General features: G+C 57.3%; 2 protein-coding genes across 3 annotated transcripts; one reads left to right on the top strand and one right to left on the bottom strand.

Annotated features, from left to right (window-relative positions):
* Nucleotides 1–63: 63 nt before the first annotated feature.
* Nucleotides 64–4,822, bottom strand: MLST8 (MTOR associated protein, LST8 homolog). 2 transcript variants are annotated; one of them, XM_065732743.1, is made up of 8 exons: nt 4,631–4,822; nt 4,367–4,418; nt 4,136–4,298; nt 3,983–4,058; nt 1,963–2,115; nt 1,684–1,808; nt 1,335–1,498; nt 64–807 (listed from the first exon to the last, which is right to left on the bottom strand). In XM_065732743.1, exons 1-8 carry the CDS (start codon nt 4,757–4,759, stop codon nt 689–691), a joined length of 981 nt encoding a protein of 326 aa, XP_065588815.1. In that variant the 5' UTR covers nt 4,760–4,822; the 3' UTR covers nt 64–688. The 2 variants fall into 2 exon arrangements, with proteins under 2 accessions (XP_065588815.1, XP_065588816.1); XM_065732744.1 differs by lacking the exon at nt 4,367–4,418 and having other exon boundaries at nt 4,704–4,757.
* A 2,093-nt stretch (nt 4,823–6,915) lies between these two features.
* LOC136046252 (hexosaminidase D-like) lies at nt 6,916–10,673 on the top strand. Its single transcript, XM_065732740.1, has 14 exons — nt 6,916–7,237; nt 7,404–7,500; nt 7,608–7,821; nt 7,907–8,016; nt 8,300–8,387; nt 8,591–8,755; nt 8,831–9,014; nt 9,112–9,183; nt 9,310–9,514; nt 9,593–9,675; nt 9,757–9,835; nt 9,931–10,032; nt 10,141–10,230; nt 10,334–10,673. The coding sequence occupies exons 2-14, from the start codon at nt 7,406–7,408 to the stop codon at nt 10,515–10,517; spliced, it is 1,671 nt and encodes a 556-aa protein (XP_065588812.1). The 5' UTR covers nt 6,916–7,237; nt 7,404–7,405; the 3' UTR covers nt 10,518–10,673.
* The last annotated feature ends 2,189 nt before the right edge of the window (nt 10,674–12,862 follow it).

The raw sequence follows: 12,862 nt of genomic DNA on the forward strand, positions 1-12,862 counted from the left end.
AAGCTTCCTGCTGATCTCATGCTGCAGTTCAGGAGAGTTTAGGTAACAGAGCTCTGCTCAGCGTTGTTGGTACAGACACTTTATTTGCAGCTGTGCTTCAGGGCTGCATCTTGTACGTAGGCAGCAGATCTAGACAGAGGAACCACGTGGAGTAGCTAGTATTTTGTGGCCACGTGCCCTGTTCAACACCGGTTAAACTTGCTGGGGGTGGTGGTTTTTTAAGAGAGCAGATCTCCAAGAAAGTCTGTGGAATACATATTTGAATAAAGGGATTGCAAAACAAGAAAGCAGCTGCCTTTCCTCTTTCTGTTCAGCCCATTCCATCATTCAGAAAGGCTGATTTTCTCCACTTTGGAAAAAATAAAAACAAGATTATCACAAGGATGCCAACAGCAGAAGCCACAGGGATGTCTCCAGCAGCTGCTCCCAGCTCCCCTGGGTGACTCTGTGCCTCCCATTCCCTTTTGTCCCAGCAACCTCCCTGGGAGGCCAAACATGTTTCAGTAATGGTCTGCCTGGAGCTGAAGCCTGGTGTTGCTCCAGGCAGCTGCAGCTGTTTCTGCCAGAGTGAACCCTCTCCATCAGGAGAGGGTGGATGGCTACAAGCACATCTCAGGCTCCAGAGAAGGTGCTGGCCATTTTCAGGCAAGGGAAAACAAGCAGAGGTCCTTTTGTTCCCATGTGCCCATTATCCCAACACGCTGTCGTTGAAAGCAAGGCAGACAACTGCTTTCTGGTGCCCACTGTATTCCCTCTTGATCTCTCCAGTCTCCACACACCACAGTCTGGCCAAGTTATCTGAAGAGGCTGGAACAGAATCAGAAAAGAGGAGGGGGAGGTACTGTGTTACATTTCAAGCTTTTTTTTTTTTTTCTTATAAGAAGAAAAGTTGTCCTCTTGCTTAATTCAACAGTTATGAGTGTTGATGATAGGCAAGGGAGCAGTGCAGAGCAAGAAACCTGGCATTTCTGTATTGGGGTTTTCAGTAATTGAGGAAGAAGTTACTATGGAAATTATAACACGTTTTAAAAGGACTACCATGCTGCAAGTACTGCAAGCAGCCTTCCTACCAGGTGAAATAAACTGCACAAGAGGATCATCTCTCCAGTTTTAACAGAGCATCTGTTGCCTCCTATTATAGCACAGGCTGAAAGCTGAAGGGATTTCATACACAGCAGTGGGCGTGAGGCTGAGTGCTCTAACAGAGGAGTTTTCTTTCCTTACGTACCTGGGTGCTCTAGGGTTTGGCAGTGTTCCACCTAGAGAACCTGCAGGTCCTGTGTCAGCACCCAGCATCACCCCACCAACCTGCAGGCAGGTGAGCAGTGTCTCACCTGTGACAATGTACTGTGAGTCCCCGGAGAAGGCACAGTCCCACATCCAGCCACGAGAGGTTTCCCCTGGGTTATTGCTCTTGATGCTCAGCTCTGTCATCAGAGAGAAGTTTGAAGTCCTCCAGATCTTACATGTCTGATCTGCAGAACAGGTAGCCAGGAGCCTGCAAGGGTAAGACACGCACAGGTAATCTTATTAGTCGTGCTATACATGTAAAGGCCTCATTAATGCAGGCCTGGAGCAATAATAAACTGAAACCCTGTATTTTTAGTAATCAGATTTCTTTACCCCATGTCATCTGCCTTACGAGACTCAAGCTGAACTGATCTGGTGGAGGAGCACACTCACGTGGAGTCAGGGCTGAACTTGCACTGCAGGGCGTAGCGGTTGTGTGCTGGGATCTTGGTCTTGGGGATCAGCTGGGTTACCTCCTCTCCAATGCCACCCGTCAGGTTCCACACGTAGCAGTTTCCCTGCGAGGAGATGGGAGGTCTGTGGCCAGCTTTGTGACCCTCAGCCTAAAGCAGCCTAGACTCCCATCAGAGCTCAGCAAAACTCCACAGTGTGTGGAAACTGCCCCACAAGGACAACCCAGCACTGTAAATCCCATCCCATATCCAAGCTCACCGAGCTGTTGACAGCTGCCATGTAGCTGGCGTCAGGGTCAATGTGCACTGAGTTCACGGAGACTTCAGGCTCTGGAATCAGCTGCTCGTTGTGGTCTGTTTTCAGATCCCAGATGTGAATGGCCCCACTCTGGTCTCCCACAATTAGCTCAGCCTATAAGAAAACAGTGACCGCATCCCTCAGGGAAGAGCCCCCCTGACCTTGGAGCCAAGTTCCAGAACACACCCATCCAACACTAAAGCCTTGCTCTGCTTTAAAGCATTGGGGTCCTCTTTCACCAGACTACTCCCCAGCAGAGCTGGGCCTCTGCTTGCAGCTGGGAATAGTTTCAGAGCTCCCAGTCCTGGGCAGATTGCAGCATGCTGAGCACCCTGTGTGCCAACAGCAAGCCAGGCATCAGTCTCACATTGCACTCTGCAAAAAGTCTGTTTAACTTCACAGAAGCATTTGCTAATTTCATAAACCCACTGCAGAGAGCAGGTGCCCTATTTCCAGAACTGTTGTTCAGCTGCTGCTCCAGACAACATCCGCAGAAGCCAAATGATTTTCAGCATGTCTGAGAAGAGAGCATTAGGATGTAGCTTGGCCAGCAAACAACTGAAGCACTCAAGAACATACAGATACCTGAAAAACACAAGCCTAAGTGGGTTTTTCTTTCTCTCCTCTGCTCTGGGAGGGTAAGGACAGGAGGCAGCTGAAGGGCAGCAGCTCTGGCTCCAATCCCTGCTGCTCAGAGCAGCAGACAATGCTGGCAGCTCTCCATTAAAACCAGGGCTTTTTATCGATAGATTTACAATGTTCATAATTTTAGCAGAATCCCTAGAGGAGATCAGGTCATCGGGTGCAGCTAATCCTGTACCTGTGACCAACGACTTGCTTCTGCAGAAGATAATCATCCCTTGATATATTTAGCTGACTGTATAGTGCAGAGGCGTCTCCTGGACACCTCAGTCCTTAGTCCACTCTTAGCAGCAGCTGCAAATACAATTCTAACACTGCTGTGGCTTTACCCAGGCCATGAGAAATCCCTCTGAGAATTAGCAGCTCCACAGCGTGAATTGCACAGACAGAATGAAGCTACCTGATTAAATACTGCCACCTCTGGGCTAACTAACTGTCCTGCTCACAAGCCACCACTTCTGTAACACAGCAATACTGATCATTTCACGTGTGACCTACGTACAACATTTGTTTTAATGAAACACATTCTGAGTCCTATGGTGCTGCAGCAGCAACATTTGGGTGAAGACTGTTCCAAATGACCGATCTCACATTTAGCCTAGAACTCAGCACTTGCAATACTAAGCTTTTATAAATATCTAAAGCAAAGAAACATTTCTATTACTCATATATTTCAAAAAGTTTGAGACAAACCAACCTTATCCTGCTTTGTCTGCAGCTCCCACCCTGCAGCACCACGGATACAAAATGGACCAGATGCATTACTAACATTGCAATGATAGGCATTGATTTTCACTGCCATGCCCACTAATGCATCATGTTCCCCATTAGCTTCACTTCCTTAGCCTGAGCGACCCCTCTGACAGCTTCTGAACTGACTGGTGGATCTACAGCAAACCCCAAAGACACCACAGAACTAAATGTGGCTGTGGGCCTCTGCTTTTTTGTTGCCAATGCTAGGCCAACCTCGCACTACCTGCTGCCCTCCCATCACGTTTGGTTTTATTCATGGATGGTCCAAGGGGGTGAAATGAGAGGTACTGTGCTGCCTCTGTCCAACAGCCAGCAGGTAATTAGCACAAACAAGCTGAGCAAAGCCTTATGGCCACGGCATGAGTGCTGATGCCTGCTGCAGGTGCAGAACGAGCAAGACACAAGTCTGGGACATCTGCTGGCTGCCAGTCCTGTTTGGGGACATTTGCTCCCTGACAAGAAGCAGCAGTGGCAGGGGCAGGGACGCACTGCCTGCACCAAGCTCAGTCATGCAGCAGCTGCTCTGCAAGGGAGCAGATGGATGTGCAGGATGGATTTCCAGGAAGATCAGTTTTAAAAAGTATACCTGGTTGGGGTGCAGGCAAACACAATTAATGGGAGCATTCACTTGGAAGATCCGCTGGCACTGCAGGTTACGAGACCTGCAACAAAAAGCCACAGAATGAGCCCATTTGAGCCTGCGGAGGAACATTCCCTCTTCAGCAGGCCCTGAGCTCACCTGAGGTCCCATATCCGTGCCATGCAGTCCTCCCCACCCGTGTACATCCAGCGCCCGTCCTCGTGGAAGCCCACGGAGGTGATGTTCTTGCTCACACCATCGTAGTTGATGACAGGGTTGGGGTTGTTGGAGTTGAGGTCGTACATGCGGATGTGCTGGTAGCCTGCAGCAGCAAAAGGGGCTCAGCGGTGCCGGGGGGACCCCAGCGGCCCCAACCACCCCGGGGCTCACCTGCGGCCGCAATCATGCTGCGGTCGGGCGTGATCTCCAGGGCGTTCACCTGCTGCCGGCAGTGCTAAGGGCAGGAGCGGTACCCCCACACTTGGACTCTCTCATCACACGGGCACCCCCTCTCCCCCCACCGGGATCCCTGCGGCACAACGGCCACGCAAACCGGGCCCCTCCCTCAAGCCGGGACCCCCCATCACACCGTAACCCCGGGGCCCCCACGCCACGCGCAGGCCGCCCCCTCACGCCGGGCCCGGGACAGGATACGGAGTCCTGGTGCTGCACGGTGCGGGTGCAGATGCCGCTGTGCGCCTGCCAGAAGCGCACCGTGTGGTCGTACCCGGCAGTGGCCAGGATGACGGGGTCGCTGCCCACCGTGCCCTGTGCCGCGTTCATGGCGGCGGTGCGGCGGGGACCCGCTCAGGGCGGGCCCGGCACGGCGGTAGCCGGCACGGAGCGCACGGGACGCTCTGCGCATGCGCGAAGTGACAACCTGCAGCTCTGCGCAAGCGCGCGGCGCTTTTCCTCAGCGCGCAGGCGCGGGTACGGTGACGTAAAAAGGAGCATGCGCAGAGAGCCGAGCGCTGAGCGGTATGCGCAGGGTGCGGGGGTGGGGCGGCACTGCGGCGCGCGGACGGCGGAGGAGGTGCCGCCGCCAGGGGGAGCTGTGCCGGAAACGGCCGCACCGCGCCAAGCGCAGCGTGGGGGGGGCGGGTGGCGGCGGGATGGGCGCGCGGGGAGACGGGACGCGGATGGGGGCACGCGTGGGGCGCGCCGCTCGGGGCCGCCGGGGTGTTGAGCCAGCGCGGAGTCGTGTCCCGCCGCGCCGGTGCAGTGGTGCTGTCGGGCCCTTTAAGAGCGGCGGCGGCCGTGGGGCAGCGCGTATACCCGCGGCCGTGCCCGCGCCCGGTACCGCACCTACCGGTAAGGGGCGGGCTGCGGGGGCCGGGGCTGCCCGGTGGGTACCGGGGATGCCGTGTGGGTACCGTAGCGGGAGGGGCAGCTGTTCCCTGGGGTGGGGGAGAGCGGGGCTGGGCGCGACGGTACCGGAGCACGGCGCGGGGATGCTCCGTGGGCGTGGGCTGGGCACGGTGCGGCCGCCCCCGCACGCACCGCCGCGCTGCCGCAGCGTGGGCTCCGCGTGGCGACGGCGGCGGGACGGCCGGGCAAGGCGCTGCGCGGCTCCGGGAGGTAAGCGGGGAGCGGGGCCGGGCGCTGCGGGAGAGCGGTGCGGGGCAGCCGGCACACGGCCCCGAGGTGCCCGTGGGCGGGAGCTGCGGCTGCCCTCGGTGCTGCAGCCCGGCACCAGCACGGGCTGATCCGGGCAACCTGCGCTCTATTCAAGTTAGATAACGGATATTAAAAACGCCCGGTCTTGGCGAGCTGACAGCGTCTGTCCAAATATTTATTCCCGCTCTGATCGGGCGCTGCGTTGCCATGGCAGTCAATTAGCACTTCGTCTATTAACGGCCTTCCTGCGGCCAGAGGGTGCTGAGCATCCCGTAGCCCCAGGTTATATGCCTTCCTGCACCCGCTCTGCTCCTCCCGTGAGACACACATCGCTGCTGGGAGCATCCGTAGCCAGGCAGATTGGAAATGGTGCAAGGATGAGATGGCACAGAGCAAGTGCCATCGTTGTCCCCCGCAGCACACCAGGAGCAGCAGCACAAGGCACATCCACACCACACACGAGGCACATCACAGGGGCACAGCTCACAACCTGCAGCGATGGGCATGGATGCTCAGCACAGACCTGCACGTTGCAGCCCTGCTCTGCCCTGCACCAGGGCCTCATGCTCTGGGCACAGCATGCCCCGTGCTGCCCTGCGGGACACACTGGGTCTGGGTGCAGCGCTGCCCTGCACTGTGCAGTGCCAGAGGAGGTGTCGGCAGGGATTAGGGTTGCATATAGAAAAGGGCTAATTCAGAGCCCGCGGCACTGGGCGGCTCGCAGCAGCTCTCCCCTTGTGCCACTGCTCTGGCAACACAAACAAACCCTTGCAATCAGCTGAGCAGCTCTGCACCAGCAGCAACCAAATTTTTTTTTTTTTTTTTCACTTTCCAAATCCAGTCAGTGCTGAATTTAACCCTAGAAAGGGCTGCTCACAGCTGTCCTGCTGCCGGAACAGGGGCACAGGGTGTGCTCTGCTCCCCCTGCAGTGTTTCCCCAAGGAAAGATGCTGTCAGAGCTGGCAGCATCCTCCAGAGTGGGGAGGTGGCACCACGGTGTCCAAGCACTGTGCCATCCCTTGCTGTGAACACAGGGGATTTCGGGGAAGGGGAACCTGCTGTCTCCTGCACTGCTACCTTTGTTACCTTTGTTTTGGGCTCATTTTCATGGGGTTTGGTGTATCACCATCTCATGAGTTCTTCCAAGAGGTCTGGGGAGGGAGGGTAGAAAGACATCAAAGACATGCATTTTTATGAATCTTAGTGGTGACAGCTCTTTGGGAGGAGCTCTTCTCTGTACCTCACATGTCATACATGTCCCATGAGGGATTGAACATTAGTTTAATCCAGTGTATCTCTCCCTCTCTGCAGCGTCGCACAGACCCAGGACAGCACAGGGCAGTCACACTGTCAGCCCTCTGCCTCCCGTGGGGAAAGCACCGTTCCTCCCACTGAGCTCAGACCTGGGGGTGTTTGCTCCTGCCTTGCTCAGAGGCTGAGCACAGGTCCTGGAAGTGCCATGCTGGCCCCATGATGTCACCTGGCATGGCTGTCCCATGACATAGCCCTGATCCCCCCACCCTCAGAGGTTACACAGGAGCATGTGGTAACAGGACCTGCCTCACAGCTGTCACCTTGTTTGCGTTGTTGGAGCGTGAGGAGGCTGTGCTCACAGGCAGAGACGAAGGTGCTGGGGCACATGAGGTAGGAGAAACATGGGATGGCTCCAAACGTGGCCCTGAAGGGGACCAGGGTGGCTGGAGTGGTGTCCCCATATCCCCTTTCTCTACATGCCCTGAGCTTGGGGTCTCTCTGTGGCTGCCCAGCCTGGGTGCTGTGGCATGGGCAAACCCCTCGTGTGTGCCCACAGCAATGGCCTTGCAGCGTAGCCACAAGCTGAACCTGCTGCGCATTGCTGTACTGCTCCTCGTGGCCTTGGCCGGCATCAAGTTCTTCTTCCGTGACAGGTGAGGTGGGAGCAGGAGTGGGACACAAAGTGATGTCAGGATCCTGTGGGGGTTTGGTGCTGGGAGTATGCCTCTGTACACCCCCTGCTTTGCTCTGCCCTGTGCAGCTTAACCCTGCAGCTGCACAAGCACATCAGCAAGGACAGCGCGTTCTGGGGGGACACAGGGGAAAGCCAGGCTGTGGAGGTCCACCCTGCAAAGATCACAGTCCCAAGGCAGGGACCTAGGCAGCAGTTCCCCAAGGATCTCAGTGCCACTGAGATGAGGCTCGTTCACCTGGACCTGAAGGGAGCTGCGCCCAGAGTCTCCTACCTGGAGCAGGTGAGGGTGCCTGGGGACTGGGCAGAGCTGGGGACAGACCGACCAGGCTGTGCCCTCTCGCTAAGCTCACCCTGCCATCCCACAGCTGTTCCCACTCCTGTCCCGGCTGGGAGCCAATGGGATCCTGATCGAGTACGAGGATATGTTCCCTTTCAAGGGGGAACTGGAGGTGCTCAAGTCCCCTTACGCTTACAGGTGAGTGGAGCTGGTGCTGTGCTGGCCAGGGGATGGCAGCAATACTGGTGCCAGCACTGGATGTGACCTGCCTGGGCTGTGCCCAAGATAGCTGTGCTGGAGATGCATTCAGGCCAATTTCCTACTGCATGGTGTCAATATTTGAGTCCTTAGTTCAAGTGTGGGACAGCCAGAAGGTGTGGGCTCGGGCAAGGCAGCTGGGGCAGGGCAGGGTGCTGCAGGAGGAGGAGGGAATGTCCCCATACATTCTTGCCCCCACTGAGTCTGTCCCTGCCCTCTCCAGTGAGGAGGACATTGAGTGGATCCAGCAGCTGGCGGAGCTCCACAAGCTGGAGGTGGTTCCCCTGGTGCAGACCTTCGGGCACGTGGAGGTAGGGGGCAGGATTACCTGTGGGGTGAGGGGGGGCTGAGGGATGGGATGGGGACCCTGAGTGATGGAGACTCTCCCGGGGTTGTGGCAGCCGCAGTACAAAGTGGAATGTGGCTGTCCCCTGAGTTCCCAGCACCTGTCTTGGGGATGGAGCCCCAGTCCTAGTCCCTCTTTCCCCCCATGGTGATTTTCCTCTCCTCACAGTTCATCCTTAAACATGCCAAGTACCAGCACCTGCGGGAGGTGGAGCGCTTCCCCAACAGCTTCAACCCCCATGTTCCGGACACCCTGGCATTGCTCAAGGTCATCCTATCACAGGTGATGGAGAAGCACAGGCGCTCCTCCTGGATCCACATTGGTGCAGATGAGGTGGGCAGGGGGTTCTGTGGGATCTGGACATTGCCTGGTGCCAGGCGTGCTGAGCATCCTCAGCATCAAATGCAGGTCTTCCACCTCGGGGAGGGGAAGGACTCAAGGAACTGGCTGAGCCACAACAAGGGTGACACAGGGACCATGTACCTAAACCACATCAAGGAGGTGCTGGACTTCATCTCCACACAGTACCGGGGACTGCGGGTGCTCATGTGGGATGATATGCTGAGGAAGATCAGTGTGGGAGCTCTTCAGGGTGAGGGGATGGGGATGTGGCACTGTCTGGGCATTGTGGGTGGGGGCATGAGAAGCTCTAGGTTCCCAGTGTCCGTGTCACCATTCCTGCCTTACAGAATCCGGGATAGCAAAGCGTGTCTCACCTGTGGTGTGGTTCTATGCACCCGACTTCAACACCGAGCAGATTGGTAAGGTGCAATGCCAGGACCCCAAGGCTGCTCACCAAGAGGGGACAGTCCTGGGGCTGGTGGCACTGCCACTGTGATATGACCCTGTCCGAGCTGCACCCACCACCCTGCTCCCCTCTGCCATAGGGCAGTTCATCGCCAAGTACGTGGAGAGCGGCTTCGAGGCCGTGTGGTTCGCCAGCGCCTTCAAGGGCACCACTGGCCCCACGCAGAGCTGGCCCCCGCTCAGCTCCCACCTGAAGAACCAGCTCAGCTGGCTGCGGGTGCGTGAGGCCATGCCGCGCTTCGCCCCACTGCGCTTCCAGGGCATTGTCCTCACCGGGTGGCAGAGGTGATGACCACACTTCGTGCATGCCATCCCCTTCTGTGACCCCGTGCGAGGCCCTGGCACTGCATCCCCATCCCGCAGGTACGACCACTACTCAGTGCTGTGTGAGCTGCTGCCCGTCGGAATCCCCTCCCTGGCCATATGCCTCCAGACCCTGGTGAACGGTGAGCTCCCTCTTCCCCCTCTTTCCACACCGTAGTGTCCTTGGGAGCTTCACCCCTCTGTTTTGGCATGGCTTTCCCCAGGGGGATTCACAGAACAGACACGGAGGAAGGTGCTGGAGGTGCTGGGCTTTCAGAGCATGCAGCTGGAGCAGAGCACGTGGTGCGTGGCCAGGCAGGAGGGATGCATGAAGAGATGGGGTACTGGGTTCACCACCCAGCCCGGGCTCTCCTTTCTCCTCTGTCTTTTCTCTGTAGTGAGGGAAGGGGTGTGTTCCCCGGGGCAGAAATCTATCACATGGTGGAGCAGGTGAACAGACACCTGAAGGAGAGCATCACCAAAATGCTGGAGGAGGAAAGGTAACACAGGGGTGAGCTCTGGCTGTGAGCATCCTGCAGCAGAGGGGGCCTGTGGGGTCTGGGGTAGCCCTGTACCCCCTGCACCCCCGTCCCCTTGTGCCTCCCCAGTGCCATCAAGGGCTGGTTTAGCCCCTACCACCGCAAGCACCAGTTTGGCAACCCTCGCAACATGGAGAGCTTCGGCAGCAAGGTGCTCAAGTATGTGGGGGGGGCTTGGAGCACCCCCAGACCTGCATGGGGCTGGGAAGGAGCTCCTGGTTTGTCTCTGGGGTGTGCTCCCACTCTGCTCTACACACCTCAGGCTCCATGATGATTGGGAGAGCTTTGTTCGGGACCTGCGTGCCCACCTGGAGAGTATCTACTTCCCTGACACAGTGGAGGAATGGATGGAGGAGAATATCAACCCCTACCTGGACCCTCTGCAGGACCTGGTCCGGGACTACCGTGCAATTATCCGCCTCAACGCTCAGCCCAAGGCACCTTAGGGGCTGTGCCTCCCCATGGGCTGAGCAGTGAGGGCCATGGGTATGGTCTGTTTGCTGGCCTGCACCCCTCTTCTGTTCAAGGCATGGTTGTGGTTTGTTTTGTACTGCACAGAGAGCCCCTGTGTGCCCCACTTCCCAATAAAGTATTTTCGTAGATTCTGCTGTGTGATGGGGGGCCACAACTGTGCCCCTCCTTGCAGGCATAGAGGAAATGGGTCTGGGAGGGTGGAATGGCTCATCCCTGCTCCATGTGGGGGAGGACCCCTGATACTGGGGGACATCTCAGTTGCTTGGGGCTGGGGCTGTGAGTTTGGTTGCAGCATCTCCTGTTACAAGCAGGGGGGTTCAGAGGGCAGGAAGGGGGCAGACAATGCCCTGCAGTGCTGGGCTCCTGGACACACCAATGTCGTTCATGCAGGCTCTAGAGCTGGCTGTCCCCTCCCTGCAGTACATCACAGCACAGTGCAAGTGATGCCGGGGGCAAAAGCAGCAAGGTGAGGGCTGCTCCGGGCTTTTCCATGCCTCGTTGTACCTCGGTATGGAGGTGACCTGGCAGCATCCTCCAGTGCCTGCTTCCCCATCTCCGCAGCTGCTTTCAGCAGTAGCAGCCACCGCTGACTCCCTGATGGCTGGGAGGGAAAAGAGCAGCGCTTGCTTCCTGTGCTGAGCTCTTCCCAAAGCCTTTCATCTCTCCCTTCCTCCCTCTCAGACAGCGCCTGGAGCCTCCCGTGCTGGCAGTGCTCACTGTGATGTGCCACGCTTCTGCAGCACTGCTGCATCTAGGGGCTGTGTGTGGGGGTAGGGGGGGTGGGAAGGTCCCGTGTATCCCCATACCCACAGCTCCCTGAATACGGGGTGCTGATTGCAGCTCTGCATGCACAGGACAGGGATGCAGATGGTTCACTGCACGGATTTCTGTTCTGCAAGGACCAAGCAGTCTTGGCAAGAGCCTGGAGGGAGCTGCAGGGATACGAAGTTGTCTGAGGCTGCTGCTGCTGCAGCAGTGTGGCTCAGAGGGGCAGGAGGGGTGCACAGCTCGGCTGCCTGAATCCTAGCACAGCTGCAGGGGTCCCTGATGTCCCAGAGGCTGTGGATAGGAGTGCTTTGCTGCTGAGGGCTGTGGGTACAAAGAGGCCTTCATGGAGGAGCCATGGTTATGTCCTTGCATGGTGGCAACCCCCCAGCCCAGGCGCCCCACAGCAGCTCAGGTCCCCACACAGCCACGCAGTGCCAGACTGTGGGATTAGAGGGCAGATTAGGCAGTGTTTTGTGCTGGAAACCCAAACGTCCTGGATTGGAAAGTGGGGGGTGGGGAAAAGAGAAGCATCCTGGTGGAGGGGCACCCACAGCTGCGGGCTGCAGGGAGAACCAGTGGCTGTGGAGCGTGCTCTCAGGCTGCAGCCTGAGGGACATAGTCAGGCATGGGGTAGGCAGGGGCATGGCAGTGGCAAGGGAGGAGTGTTTATATTGAAATGTTGTTTTGCTTTTACTCCACGCACCCCTCTGTGTCCTGCAGCTGCCTGTCCCCATGTGTTGCTCTCTGGGATGCCCTGCTGCTGCTCACCCTGTGCAGCCAGTCGCTTTCCTGCTGTGACTTGTGCATGTCAGTGGGGTGTCAGCCTTGTGGGGTCTGCAGATTGGTTACTCCTTCTGTCAGAGAGCTTCCAAAGAGTGTTTGTAAGTAAGGTGATAGGCGCTTGATACATATAAACATAAATATTTATATATGTATAAATAAGTTTGTATATAGGTTATTTTTGCCAGAGCTGGGCCCTTAGTGAGGTTTTTAAGCAGTAACTCACCCGGGAGAGCAGAAATTTGAGTATGATTTTGTGCTGCTGGAGCTGTGTTCAGCTCTGACCAGACACCATCGGCACATTGATGACCATCGTCACCCCATTTCTGAGCCTGTTTGCAGCATCCTCATATAGCCAGACATCCCCCATCACCTCTCATGTCCCGGTCACTTTAGCCACACACACACACAAAAAAAAAAAAAAAAGCACGGGGACGTATATTACCAGCAACTACGTCCACGGCAGTGGAAAATTAGGCGGCAATCATGTCTTTATTTAACGAAATGGGAAATCTGCTCAGCCCGGTTCCGTTATCAGCCACTCGGGGCCGGCGGCGGTGACTGCGGAGGTCGGGCAGAGCCGGGACGGCCCTGGGGAGGTGCTGCTGCCGGGCAGAGCCGCGGGTTCGCCCCGCTCCGGCCGCACTATATCCCCCCCTCCGGGGGCACTGATTGCTGCCACCTCCCCCGGACTCGACACCTTTCCCCGCTCCGGGGAGGGGATCCCCGCGCCCCGCCCGCAGGCACCAGGGTGGCCCCCCCGCGCCTT

This window comes from Cyrtonyx montezumae, unplaced genomic scaffold (genome assembly GCF_038088225.1).
Source record: "Cyrtonyx montezumae isolate F1298 unplaced genomic scaffold, pur_monq_1.0 scaffold_16, whole genome shotgun sequence".
Lineage (NCBI taxonomy): Eukaryota > Metazoa > Chordata > Aves > Galliformes > Odontophoridae > Cyrtonyx > Cyrtonyx montezumae.

Coding starts and splice junctions, on each gene's coding strand:
- MLST8 (XM_065732743.1), bottom strand. CDS start 4,759: ATGAACGCGGCACAGGGCACGGTGGGCAGCGACCCCGTCATCCTGGCC. Junction 4,419..4,630: donor CCGTGCAGCACCAGGACTCC/GTATCCTGTCCC, acceptor CACTGCCGGCAG/CAGGTGAACGCCCTGGAGAT. Junction 4,299..4,366: donor CAGCATGATTGCGGCCGCAG/GTGAGCCCCGGG, acceptor TTGCTGCTGCAG/GCTACCAGCACATCCGCATG.
- LOC136046252 (XM_065732740.1), top strand. CDS start 7,406: ATGGCCTTGCAGCGTAGCCACAAGCTGAACCTGCTGCGCATTGCTGTA. Junction 9,184..9,309: donor CTTCAACACCGAGCAGATTG/GTAAGGTGCAAT, acceptor CCTCTGCCATAG/GGCAGTTCATCGCCAAGTAC. Junction 10,033..10,140: donor AAAATGCTGGAGGAGGAAAG/GTAACACAGGGG, acceptor GTGCCTCCCCAG/TGCCATCAAGGGCTGGTTTA.